We start from the raw sequence: 14,269 nt of genomic DNA, 5'->3' as shown, positions 1-14,269 counted from the left end.
CAAAAGGTTGGTAGGAGACGGGAAGTTTTGTCTGTTTCAACTGACTGAATAAGATGGTGGACAAGTAGGCCTACTGACAGTTTTGGCTGCTTCGCATGATGTACTGTACTCTCTACCTTCTTGCCCTTTGTGCTGTTGTCTGTGCCCAATAATGTTTGTACCATGTTTTGTGCTGCTACCATGTTGTGCTGCTGCCATGTTGTGTTGCTACCATGTTGTTGGCATGTTGTGTCGCTACCATGCTGTGTTTCCATGTGTTGCTGCCATGCTATGTTGTTGTTTTAGGTCTCTCTTTATGTAATGTTGTGGTGTCTCTCTTGTCGTGATGTGTGTTTTGTCCTATATTTGTATTTGATTTTTAATTTTTAATCCCAGCAGGAGGCCTTTTGGCTTTTGGTAGGCCGTCATTGTAAATAAGAATTTGTTCTTAACTGACTTGCCTAGTTAAATAAAGGTTAAATAATTTAAAACAAATAAAAAATTAAATTAAAAGGTTGGTAGGAGACGGGAAGTTTTGTTGTCTGTTTCAACTGACTGCATAAGATGGTAGACATGTAGGCCTACTGTATATTTCACATCTGGCATAAGTATGTTAGATTTAGAGTCAGGTCCATAATTATTGTCACCCTTGGTAATGATAAGAAAAAAAGACAATCAAACAAATAATAGTACAAATACTGTGCTTATATTATTTCATACTAATACAATTTCTCAGAGAAAGAGATTTTGTTTTACAAGTAATACAAAAAAATACAAAAAAGATAGAGGTCAAAATTACGAGCCAAAAACAGGGTTACCTCTACCACGAGGTTGACACTTGGCCACAAGTAGATATTCCAGCAAGACAATAACCCCAAGCACTAATCAAATTCCATTTTTAATGGCCATCTCAGTCTCCAGACTTGAACCACATTGAAAACCTGTGGTTTGAATTGAAGAGGGCAGTCCATAAGCCCAGACGAAGGCTATCAAGGATCTGGAAAGATTCTGTATGGAGGAATGGTCTAAGATACTGTAGCTCCCAACGTTTTTTCCAGTCTCATAAAACATTTTTGAAAAAGGCTCAGTGTCGTTATCCTTGCAAAGGGAGAGTGCTGGAGTATTGAAAACAAGTGTGCTAATACTTTTGACTCCTATCTTTTTTTAGATGTTTTTTATTAATTGATAATAACAAGTAGAAAAATCTACTTTCTTTATCTGAGCAATTGTATTACTAATAAATAATATAATTTCCTTTTTTTTAAGCATACAATATAGCTCAATATTTGTATTATTTTGTTTATACGGTCATCTGCTCATCTTTATCAAGGGTGCCAATAATTATGGACCTGAATGTATATAAGCCTGGCTGGTAAGACAACCTGAAGCAATATTATTAATGTCTTTGTCTGGAATCATGTAGTAACCAAAAAAGTGTTAAACAAATCAAAATATATTTTATATTTTAGACTCTTCAAAGTAGCCAATCTTAGCCTTTGTAATGAACACGATGGGAGAAAGAGAGTTGGTTTCAAGTGCAGGGCGCAGCAGGTGTTTATTTGTAAAGGACCACAGGAGGAGGCAGGTAGCTGGGTCCAGGGGCAGGCAGAGGGCCATACACAGGGGGTCCAAAAAGGCAACAGTGCAGGCAGGAAAAAGGCTAGTAATGTCGTCCGGGAGATCAGGCAATAGGTTGATAACAGGAAATCAGGCAGGCAGGTACAGGCAGGGAATAGGCAAAATGCGTCGTTAGTGAGGCAGGCAAAAACTATGATACACGGGAAAAACAGAGCTCCGAATATACAGTTGAAGTCGGAACACAGGTTGGAGTCATTAAAACTCGTTTTTCAACCACTCCACAAATGTCTTTGTAACAAACTATAGTTTTGGAGAGTCGGGTTAGGACATCTACTTTGTGCAAACACAACCCAACCAAGCCGCACTGCTTCTTAACACAGCGCGCATCCAACCCGGAAGCCAGTCGCACCAATATGTCGGAGGAAACACTGTACACCTAGCGACCTGGTCAGCGTGCACTGCGCCCGGGCCGCCACAGGAGTTGCTAGTGTGCGATGAGACAAGCCCTCCCTAACCCGGACGACGCTGGGCCAATTGTGCACCGCCCCTTGGGACTCCCGGTCGCGGCCGGCTGCGACAGAGCCTGGGCTCGAACCCAGGCTCTGGGTTCGAGCACAGGCTTAGACCACTGCGCCACCCAGGAGGCCCCTACATACACTAAGTTGACTGTGCCTTTAACTTCTTATGGCTGGGGGCGTTATTTTCACGTTCGGATGAAAAGTATGCCCAGAGTAAACTGCCTGCTACTCAGGCCCAGAAGCTAAGATATGCATAGTATTAGTAGATTTTGATAGACAACGCTCTGAAGTTTCTAAAACTGTTTGAATGATGTCTGTGAGTATAACAGAACTCATATGGCAGGCAAAAACCTGAGAAAAAATTCAACCAGGAAGTGGGAAATCTGATTTCACTTCCTAAGGCTTCCACTAGATGTCAACAGTCTTTAGAACCTTGTTTCAGGCTTCTACTGTGAAGGGGGAGCGAATACGAGCTGTTTGACGAAGGGGTCTGGCAGAATGCCATGAGCTAAGTCAGGCGCATGGCCGTGAGAGCGAGCTCTGTTCCTTTGCATTTCTAAAGACAAAGGAATTGTACGGTTGAAACATTATTGAAGATTTATGAAAAAAACATCCTAAAGATTGATTCTATACATCGTTTGACATGTTTCTACGAACTGTAATAGACATTTTTTGACTTTTTGTCTGGACTTAGTGCTCGCGCGTTGTGCATTTGGATTACTAGACTAAACGTGCGAACGGAAAGGAGGTATTTGGACATAAATTATGGACTTTATCGAACAAAACAAACATTTATTATGGAACTGGAATTCCTGGAAGTGCATTCCGATGAAGATCATCAAAGGTGAATATTTATAATGCTATTTCTGACTTTTGTTGACTCCACAGCATGGCGGGTATCTGTATGGCTTGTTTTGGTGCCTGAGCGCTGTAGATTATTGCATGGTGTGCTTTTGCCATAAAGCTTTTTTGAAATCTGACACAGCGGTTGCATTAAGAAGAAGTATATCTTTAATTCCCTGCATAACACTTGTATTTTCATCAACATTTATGATGAGTATTCCTGGAAATTGATGTGGCTCTCTACAAAATCACCGGATATTTTGGAGGCAAAACATTACTGAACATAACACGCCAATGTAAACTGAGATTTTTGGATATAAATATGAACTTTATCGAACAAAACATACATGTATTGTGTAACATGAAGTCCTATGAGTGTCATCTGATGGAGATCATCAAAGGTTAGTGATTAATTTTATCTCTATTTCTTATTTTTGTTACTCCTCTATTTGGCTGGAAAATGGCTGTGTTTTTCTGTGACTAGGCGCTGACCTAACATAATCAGATGGTGTGCTTTCGTCGTAAAGCCTTTTTGAAATCGGACACTGTGGTGGGATTAACAAGTTTATCTTTAAAATGGTGTATAATACTTGTATGTTTGAGGAATTTTAATTATGAGATTTCTGTTGTTTGAATTTGGCACCCTGCACTTTCACTGGCTGTTGTCAAATCGATCCCGTTAACGGGATTTCAGCCTTAAGAAGGGGGCAGTATTCGGAAGTTCGGATGACTGACATGCCCAAAGTAAACTGGATATGGATATGCATATAGCATTTGATAGAAAACACTCTGAAGTTTCTAAAACTGTTAAAATAATGTCTGTGAGTATAACAGAACTGATATGGCAGGCGAAAACCCGAGGAGAATCTATCCGGAATTTTTTGTTGTTGTTGAGGTCACAGGCCATTTCAATGCTAGTCTATGGGATATTCAAAATAATTCCTCCCAGATTGCAGTTCCTATGGCTTCCACTAGATATCAACAGTCTTTTGAAAGGGTTTCAGGCTTGTTTTTTGAAAAATGAGCAAGTAGTTGTAGTTGTGTCCCTCAGTAGGACTCTAGTCTTGTGGCGCGTGTGAATGAGGGCACGCGCTTCGTTATTTATCTCTGGTATTGAACATACTACATTCCATCTGAAATTTTATCGTTTATTTACATATCAGGGTACCCGAGGATTGATTAAAAATGTTGTTTGACTTGTTTGGATGAAGTTTACCGGTAACTTTTGGGATTCCTTTGTCTGCATGTTGAACAAGTGGAACGGTGGATTACTGAATCAAACGCGCCAACTAAACAGACTTTTTTGGGATATAAAGGACTTTATTGAACAAAACGACCCTTTGTTGTATAGCTGGGACCCTTGGGATTGCAAACAGAGGAAGATCTTCAAAGGTAAGTGATTTATTTTATCGCTATTTCTGATTTTTGTGACGCCTCTGCTGGTTTGAAAAATGTTTTTAATGCTGGTTGTATGCGCGGCGCTGTCCTCAGATAATCTCATGGTATGCTTTCGCTGTAAAGCCCTTTTGAAATCTGACAACGCGTTTGGTTTAACAAGAAGTTAAGCTTTTAAACGATGTAAGACACTTGTATTTTCATGAATGTTTAATATTATGATTTTTGTATTTTGAATTTTGCACTCTGCAATTTCACCGGATGTTGTCGTGGTGGGACGCTAGTCCAAACACCAGAAAATGATGTCATTGCTTTAGAAGCTTCTGATAGGCTAATTGACATCATTTGAGTCAATTGGAGGTGTACCTGTGGATGTATTTCAAGGCCTACCTTCAAATTCAGTGCCTCTTTGCTTGACGTCATGGGAAAATCTAAAGAAATCAGCCAAGACCTCAGAAAAAAATTGTAGACCTCCACAAGTCTGGTTCATCCTTGGGAGCAATTTCCAAATGCCTGAAGGTACCATGTTCATCTGTACAAACAATAGTACACAAGTATAAACACCATGGGACCTCGCAGCCATCATACGGCTCAGGAAAGAGACGCACGCTTTCTGTCTCCTAGAGATGAACGTACTTTGGTGCGAAAAGTGCAAATCAATCCCAGAACAACAGCAAAGGACCTTGTGAAGATGCTGAAGGAAACAGGTACAAAAGTATCTATATCCACAGTAAAACGAGTCCTATATCGACATAACCTGAAAGTCCGCTCAGCAAGGAAGAAGCCACTGCTTCAAAACCACCATAAAAAAGCCAGACTACAGTTTGCAACTGCACATGGGAACAAAGATGGAACTTTTTGGAGAAATGTCCTCTGGTCTGATGAAACAAAAATAGAACTGTTTAGCCATAATGACCATCGTTATGTTTGGAGGAAAAAGGGGGAGGCTTGCAAGCCGAAGAACACCATCCCAACTGTGAAGCACGGGGGTGGCAGCATCATGTTGTGGGGGTGTTTTTCTGCAGGAGGGACTGGTGCACTTCACAAACTAGATGGCATCATGAGGAAAGAAAATTATGTGGATATATTTAAGCAACATCTCAATACATCAGTCAGGAAGTTAAAGCTTGTTCGCAAATGGGTCTTCCAAATGGACAATAACCCCAAGCATACTTCCAAAGTTGTGGCAAAATGGCTTAAGGACAACAAAGTCAAAGTATTGGAGTGGCCATCACAAAGCCCTGACCTCAATCCTATAGAAGATTTGTGGGCAGAACTGAAAAAGCGTGTGCGAGCAAGGAGGCCTAGAAACCTGACTCAGTTACACCAGCTCTGTCAGGAGGAATGGGGCAAAATTCACCCAATTTATTGTGGGAAGCTTGTGGAAGGCTACCTGAAACGTTTGACCCAAGTTAAACAATTTAAAGGCAATGCTACCAAATACTAATTGATTGTATGTTGAAGGCCTAGGAAGCTGAGCAGGGGGCCTCCCCCGGGGACGTGGAGCTGGGTGGTCAGGACGGTTACGGTGGAAAGCCAGGATCATGGCTGGGTCAAGGATGTCCTGGGCAGGGACCCCGGACCGTTCTTCGGGTCCGTACCGCTCCCAATCCACCAGGTAGTGGATGCGACCACCCAGGCGCTTGGAGTCAAGGAGGGCTTGGACGGAATAAGCCGGTGCACCGCCGACATCAAACGGAGGGGGTGTGCCAAGGTGCACTACTGGTGGATGGAGAGGGCTGTACCTCACAGGCTTGAGAAGGGACACATGGAAGGGTGAGGAGATCTGGTAATGGCAGGGCAATTGGAGACGGTATGTGACAGGATTGATGCTGTGTGTTATTTTGAAGTGACAAATCAACCGGGGACTGAACTTTTTGCAGGGGTCACGAAGCCGGATGTCCCGGGTTGAGAGCCACACATGTTGCCCAGGGTGGAAGAGTGGAGTAGGTTGGCGACGCCGGTCAGCGAACCGTTTCTGGAAGAGGGAAGCTTGATCTGTGTGCCGATGTGCGGTCTCCCAAACCGGCTCACTCCGTCGAAACCGGCTCACTCTCACTCATCGACGGCAGGCACACTTCCGGGCTCTGTCTCCCATGGGAACACGGGGGGTTGGTATCTTAGGACACACTGAAAAGGAGTGAGATGGAGTGAGGAATGCACCAGGGAGTTCTGTGCATATTCGTTCCAGGCTAGATAGCAACCTTACTCGTGTGGTTGGTGGGTGCAGTGTTGGCGAAGGTACTTCCCTATTTCTTGATTCAGGCATTCCGTCTGCCCGTTGGTTTGAGGATGGTACCCGGAGGATAGGCTGATGGAGACCCCCTTACTACATGATTCCATATGTGTTATTTAATAGTTTTGATGTCTTCAATATTATTCTACAATGTAGAAGAAAATAATAAAAATAAAGAAAACCCTTGAATGAGTAGGTTTGTCCAAACTTTTGACTGGTACTGTATATCCCTGTTTTTATTTTGGGTCTGCATTGCGACATTCTGGGCTGGGATAATGTAATCATGGTCCTGTAGAAAATCAATCGCTGCTCCATGTTCTATTCCTGGATACTATAAATGGCCTCCTTTGAGGACAGGGATGGAGGGAAAGAGGGAGTGGGAGATATAGATTGTCCGATGCTAGTTGGCATGGTAACCTGGTCAGGTGAAAGCGAGCCTGGGAGGGGGAGCTGCAGCTTTTGTCTCGCGGGAGCAGAATATCCCAGAATTCCCTGCAGGCAGTTAGTGAGGCAGGCTGACATGCATCATGTTTGTTGCCCTCTGGGCTTCAGGTTTTGAGACGGGGCTCTCCTAACCTCTACTCTGTCAGCTAGAGATACACATATCAGTCAGTACTGCTAATTAAACTGTGTGCATGTGTGTTTATGTAGTGCACTGTGTGAAATAAAAATGAGTGGCGTCCAATGTTTGAGTCTCCCAGTGGAGGAGTCACCTCGCCCCCCTGCCCCCAGAGCCGTGTTCCTCTACCCATAATTCTGCCGGATATTTAAAAAATACATCAACACAGCAATTACAGGCCCATGAAACAGCCTGGCACCGTGGCATGTGCCTCGGGGCAGACAGACACAGCTGTGCTACTCTCTCACTCACACACTGATTACATTGGTCCTGTCTGTGTGATCTCCCGCTATGTGATGGCCACCTCACCTCATGTAGTCCTTCTGTACAATAAGTGTTTCATTGACTACGCATCAACACTGTAGTGTCCCATTGGAGGGCTCTCACCTGATCTCATCAAGATGTTAGTCTTAGCTAGGCTAGTTTGAGCTTACCTATGTCATAATCATGGTAATACTACACTCTTAGAAGAACCCTTTTGGGTTCTCTACATGGAATCCAAAAGGGTTCTACCTGCAACCAAAAGATGTTCTTCAAAGGGTTCTCCTATGGGGACAGCCGAAGAACACGTTAAGGTTCTAGATAGCACCTTTTTTTCTAAGAGTGTAGTGGTCGAGGTCATAACGGTTCATTTTAGTTTATGATTAACCCATTAGTGTAGTGTCAGTCTCTGTCTGGGGTAAACTTTGTACCTCGGAGCCACTTTAAATGGCACAATGAGACTACCGTTGCTCAAAACGCTAACATTTACCGAAGGGGTGAGGAGTTATTTTTTCCATCACTACTTCAAGTGCATCTCACTAAAAATTCATAGTTTTCATGCAAAATAAATCAACCTTATTTTTCTGCAGCGTGGCTCAAAATGGCTGGGGAATGAATAAGAGATGAACCTTAAACATCTGCGACCCCTCGCCTGACACTTTCCATCACATCACAGGAGCCGTGTGTGTATGTGTCATTACACACTCGGTTGTGGGAGTAATGAGCTGTGTGTGTGAGTCGTTAGTGTGTGTAGTGTGCTGTCCTAGTGTGCTGTCAGGGACCGGCCAATAGGGATTTTCTCAGATCCAAGCCTTGGTTGCTTGTTGTCATAAGATGTTTGTTGTCACAGTTCAACAAGAAGCATGGCGTTTACTGTGTTTTATGTTAGAAATTGGAGCAATGTCTGCAGAATGTAAACCAAAATACTTAGCAACCACTGAAGTCAGCTATACTATGACTCAATTAAGTGTCATTTGAACAGAGAGATTTGATTCATTACACTGTTCCCCTGTCTTTTAACAACCTTCCATGATGTCCAACTGGAATTGGATTATGGCTAAACGTGTTTATGTTCAGCCTGTCTTACTTCATAACTAATGTAGCATGTACCTTCTACTCTTTTCTCTATCTCTATCTTTCTCCCTCCCCCTCTCCTCTCCTCTTTCTCTTTCTTTCTTTCTTTCTCTCTCTCTCTCTCTCTCTCTCTCTCACACTCTCTCTCTCGCTATCCATCTGTCTGTCTATCTTGCTCTCTCTCTCTTTCCCTCTCCTTTTTCTCTCCCTTCCAGTCCCGGCCATGATCACGTCATACCCCAACACCACGCTGGCCACGCAGGGCAGTGAGAAGAGGATGAGCTGCACGGCCCACGGGGAGAAACCCATCATGGTGCGCTGGGAGAAGGAGGAGCGCATCATCAACCCGGAGAGCAGCCACCGCTACGTGGTCACCGTCAAAGAGGTGGCCGACGAGGTCATCTCCACCCTGCAGGTATACAGACACACCAGTGGAATGGTGCTGCCCTATTCCCAGTTACCTCTGCTGAGGCCAGGTGGAGAACTACTGGGTATGCAGGGCATTTGCTTGGAGCAAAGCGTTGTAGCAAAAGCCTGCACTAAGTTCATCAGTTTGTAGACAGGTTTGATGATGGCTCATCATGAGCCCTGTCTGTGAATGATATAGCCCAGAATGTGTATTTTCCATGCATTTCCTCATCTATGTAGCTGACCCTCTTTTTTCCCCTTCCCATAGATCCGGCCTACAGTGAGGGAAGACTCTGGCTTCTTCTCCTGCCATGCCATCAACTCCTATGGTGAAGACAGAGGGATCATTCAGCTAACAGTTCAAGGTACAGCTGCCTACCACTGACAATTGTCATGAAAACATAATGAAATACAAAATATAACCCCACAATTAGGGTAATGATGCAAAATCAACACCCTAGCGTTGTATAACCTTGTTTGTGACTTTGTGGTGTCCCTCAGAACCCCCGGACCCTCCTGAGGTGGAGATCAGAGAGGTGAAGGACAGAACCATCGCCCTCCGCTGGACCATGGGCTTCGATGGAAACAGCCCAATCACAGGCTTCGACATTGAGTGCAAGAACAAATCAGGTACAAGACAAACAAGAGTTATATTTTCTGTATGGCACAGAATACAAATATTTTCACTTCTTGTGTATTTTTAAGGTCTCTCCTGATGAGATTCTTCTCTGTATCCTCATGTTAAGCTGAATGTGCTCCTCCTGTCTTCCACAGAAAGATTGTTAATGATCTTTTAACTTTTTCTCAGTATAATTCAATACAGCAGACTAATGCACTTAGCAGGCTTTGACCTACAGCCCCCCTTAGTGGTCCTCACTAACCCCTATAAACCTTGACCCCGGCCCCACAGGCTCCTGGGAAATGGCCCAAAGGACCAAAGACGTGTCTCCCCAGCTCAACCAGGCCACCATCATAGACCTGCACCCCTCCTCCACCTACAGCATCCGCATGTTCGCCAAGAACCACATCGGCAAGAGTGAGGCCAGCAACGAACTCACCATCACCACAGACGAAGCAGGTATTAGACCACCACTGGTCATATGTATACACACACAGCATGCAGACACAGACATACAACAACAACAAGGCAAGCACACACAGACATGCGTAGCTATACTGTACATACACATTTAGACTGCTGCACTACATAAATACATAAGGCAAAGCAGGCAAACAGGCAGGATGATGAACTGCAGAAGGAAAGACCTACATAAGTGACTAGGATGAAAGAGGTAGAAAAGAGGGTAATGGGGATGAGGAAGTCAATTCATTAACAGCAGAGTGACATCAGCTCCATTGGCTCCGTTGCATTATTGAACACACGCTGACCCTGCACTAAAAGCGGGACTTTTCAATTAGCAGACCATGTTGTAAATGTCACACTGCGGTCAATAGATCACTGGCCAGCCCCTCTGTAAATTGCTCCCATTCCCTTTGGTGGTTCCCCCCAATCCCCATACTGCACTTCTCTCTCTCACTTCTCTTCTGACTCTGTCCCCCATGACCTCTCATAAACATGACCTCCATCTTTATTACTGTTCAAGTGGGCTGGGCCATCTGAGACCAAATACTCTGGTCTACCCAAAGATACAGTAGAACCTTAGCCTTCTTTGTCACAGGATCTGTGCCTTAACCCTGGAATTATCTTCAGAATACACTCAGACTGGATAGTTTAATTCCTTTGCTGACCAATTTCTGCCTTCCTGCACCTCCTCTACTCAACTGACAGTAGCTCAGATCTGAATGACCTTGATGTATGTTCTTCCTTCTAGCTCCTGATGGTCCCCCACAAGATGTGCAGCTTGAAGCTTTCTCCTCTCAGAGCATCAGAGTCTCCTGGAGGGTAAAATATGTTCAATCAATTCCATCAGGACTGAGAAGAACTTACTGTAGCTCAGTGGTCTACTAGCTACATGGTCTGTTACATATCAGGTCATCGAGGGCCACAACCATTATTCTGTCCTCAAGAAAATGTCCCTCAATATCTAAATGTACGTTCCCCTCTCTTCCCTCCCTCTCTCCGTCCTTCACCAGGCCCCTAAGAAGCACCTCCAGAACGGGGCGATCCGTGGCTACCAGGTGGGCTACAGGGAGTTCAGCACCGGGGGGAACTACCAGTTCAACGTCATCAGCATGGAGACGACGGGGGACAACGACCACAGTGAGAGCGTCACCCTGGACAACCTGAAGAAGTTCACCCAGTATGGGGTGGTGGTGCAGGCCAGCAACAGCGCTGGGACAGGACCCTCCTCCCAGGAGGTCATTTCTACCACTTTGGAGGACGGTGAGGAGGACACACACACAGTCTGCCTTTAGCTGTCAGTAATAATATCGTGGACAGTGAAAACTGATTTCAAACATTAGGGTATTCTACAGTATTATGGTGCATCAAGGGTCAAATGGCTGATGATTTGTCTCTGAAGGAAGTGAACTCCCAGGATGGAGTTTTATCGCCATCTGTTGGATGATGTTGGTACTGCTGGTGTAGTGAGACCGTGTCTATCACATGTTCAGGGTTGTTTACCTCATGCATGGCTGGTCATTTTTGTCATGGCTAAAAACATACCCGATGAAGGTTTGGTCCCAAAACACTAGTTTCAAGCATTATGAAGTTCACTTTCAAGAGTATCTCAATATTCTCCTCTCTTCAGTAAACTCCTCTGTTCATTCTATTTGTTTGGAGACTGAGGTAACAATGTAGTTTTTCCTCCTCCCTGGTTGTGACAGTACCCAGCCGGCCTCCAGAGAACGTCCAGGCCACAGCAGCGTCTCCAGAGATCATCTCTCTATCCTGGCTGACCCCTCCTAAAGACGCTCTCAACGGCATCCTGCTCGGCTTCAGAGTCATCTACTGGGCTAACCTGCCCGACGGAGGTACAGTACACACACACAGATGCATGCAGGCACGCGCACACGCACACGCACACGCACACGCACAACACACACACACACACACACACACACACACACACACACACACACACACACACACACACACACACACACACACACACACACACACACACACACACACACACACACACACACACACACACACACACACACACACACACAAAGAGAGAGAAGGATGTAGATGTTAGACTGTATTTGCCCTTGTCCGTAACCTCCAAGACACATAGAATGTATACAGTATCAACATGATTACCTATGCATGATAATTCAAGTGGGTGAATGAGACATATTAGCAGTGACCCAGGCTTTCTAGTCCAAGTCAGACAGCCTGGCATGGCATGCAGTCGCCACGTGCTGGAGAGACGTCAGAGTGATGGTTTCTGACAGCCCCGTTGCTTTTGACTCCTCATCTGTCATATCACATCCCCTCTGATGGCCCCTGGATGCACCAATTGAAAAGCAACACTCAATCTAGTTTGCATAGTAACAGTGCATGTCATATTGGGACACTCCCAACAATACTACAGCCATAGCCATGTATTACTATTATTACTACTATCTATTATATATATATATTGATATCTTATGTAACATTGACGACAATTCATATGAATACATATCTTATTCATTTAAATGAAAGATGTCACTCATTATGTCAAATCAAATCAAAGTCTATTGGTCGCGTACACAGTTTTTAGCAGATGTTATAGTGGGTGCAGCAAAATGCTTGTGTTACTAGCTCCTAATAGTGCAGTAAAATGTCTAGCTCCTAATAGTGCAGTAAAATGTCAAACAAGTATACAAATAATCTCAAATCTAAAATTAAGAAATGTCAGAAGGAATTAAATGAACAACCCAAATAACACTGTATCAGTAATCCAAATGCAATCCATATATACACGCAAAATATATACTAAGAATGTGCGATATGTGTGATAGAAATCACATTGATGTATTTATTGTCAAAGACACTTCTCTAAACCCACAGCCAGGGCCTGTTGTGTTCTTCATATATTTTAAGTGTGAGCAATATAAATGTTTTTGTTGGGAAAGTATCATGGGTTGTTTACCTCATGCACCAGCAGAGGGGGCTATAGGCCCTTTTTCTAAGATGGTGGAGGATCTGTGTCTTATCCATCAACAATGCTCTAAACATTTGGCACCAGTCTGTCACTGCAGTAATCAACTCAGCACCCATCAATGGTGTATATTTATCAGCCATTTTATGGATTTCATATACAGTGCAATCGGAAAGTATTCAGACCCCTTGACTTTTTCCAAATTTTGTTACATTACAACCTTATTCTAAAATTGATTAAATTATTTTTTCCCCCTCATCAATCTATACACAATACCCCATAATGACAAAGCAAAAACAGGTTTTTATAAATGTTTTCAAATGTATAAAAAAATAAATAATGGAAATATGACATTTACATAAGTATTCAGACCCTTTACTCAATACCTTTGTCAGCACCTACCTTTGTCAGCGATTACAGCCTCGAGTCTTCTTGGGTATGACGCTACAAGCTTGGCACACCTGTGTTTGGGGAGTTTCTCCCATTCTTCTCTGCAGATCCTCTCAAGCTCTGTTAGGTTGGATGGGGAGCGTCACTGCACAGCTATTTTCTGGTCTTTCCAGAGATGTTCGATTGAGTGTCCCTAAGCCACTCCTGCGTTGTCTTGGCTGTGTGTTTAGGGTCATTGTCCTGTTGGAAGGTGAACCTTACACCAGTCTGAGGTCCTGAGCGCTCTGGAGCAGGTTTTCATCAAGGATCTCTCTGTACTTTGTTCTGTTCATCTTTCCCTCGATCCGGACTAGTCTCCCAGTCCCTGCCACTGAAAAACATCCCCACAGCATGATGCTGGCACCACCATGCTTCACCGTAGGGATGGTGCCAGGTTTCCTCCAGACGTGACACTTGGCATTCAGGCCAAAGAGTTCAATCTTGGTTTCATCAGACCAGAGAATTGTATTTCTCATGGTCTGAGAGTCCTTTAGTTGCCTTTTGACAAACTTCAAGTGGGTTGTCATGTGCCTTTTACTGAGGAGTGGCTTCTGTCTGGCCACTCTACCATAAAGGCCTGATTGGTGGAGTGCTGCAGGTATGGTTGTCCTTCTGGAAGGTTCTCCCATCTCTACAGAGGAACTCTGGAGCTCTGTCAGAGTGAACAGCAGGTTCTTGGTCACCTCCCTGACCAAGGCCCTTCTCCCTCGATTGCTCAGTGTTGGTGGTTTCAAATGTCTTCCATTTAAGAATGATGGAGGCCACTGTGTCCTTGGCGACCTTCAATGCTGCTGAAATATTTTGGTACCCTTCTCCAGATTTGTGCCTCGACACAATCCTGTCTTGGAGCTCTACGGACAATTCCTTTGACCTCATG

The 14,269-nt window shown here is 44.1% G+C and overlaps 1 protein-coding gene across 5 annotated transcripts in view; it reads left to right on the top strand.

Moving 5' to 3' along the window:
* The window catches only part of dscama (Down syndrome cell adhesion molecule a), a 170,101-nt gene that overhangs the window by 135,408 nt on the left and 20,424 nt on the right, over positions 1-14,269 (top strand). For all 5 annotated transcript variants that reach the window (XM_071338650.1, XM_071338652.1, XM_071338654.1 and 2 more), the window contains 7 exons: positions 8,719-8,918; positions 9,180-9,276; positions 9,413-9,541; positions 9,822-9,989; positions 10,744-10,814; positions 11,006-11,255; positions 11,699-11,845. In XM_071338650.1, coding sequence (XP_071194751.1) covers positions 8,719-8,918; positions 9,180-9,276; positions 9,413-9,541; positions 9,822-9,989; positions 10,744-10,814; positions 11,006-11,255; positions 11,699-11,845 — 1,062 coding nt within the window. The remainder of the gene's footprint in view (positions 1-8,718; positions 8,919-9,179; positions 9,277-9,412; positions 9,542-9,821; positions 9,990-10,743; positions 10,815-11,005; positions 11,256-11,698; positions 11,846-14,269) is intronic.

Source organism: Salvelinus alpinus, chromosome 13 (genome assembly GCF_045679555.1).
Source record: "Salvelinus alpinus chromosome 13, SLU_Salpinus.1, whole genome shotgun sequence".
NCBI lineage: Eukaryota > Metazoa > Chordata > Actinopteri > Salmoniformes > Salmonidae > Salvelinus > Salvelinus alpinus.
The sequence above is the reverse complement of the archived record's forward strand: the minus strand, read 5'-3'. Positions and strand labels throughout refer to the sequence as shown.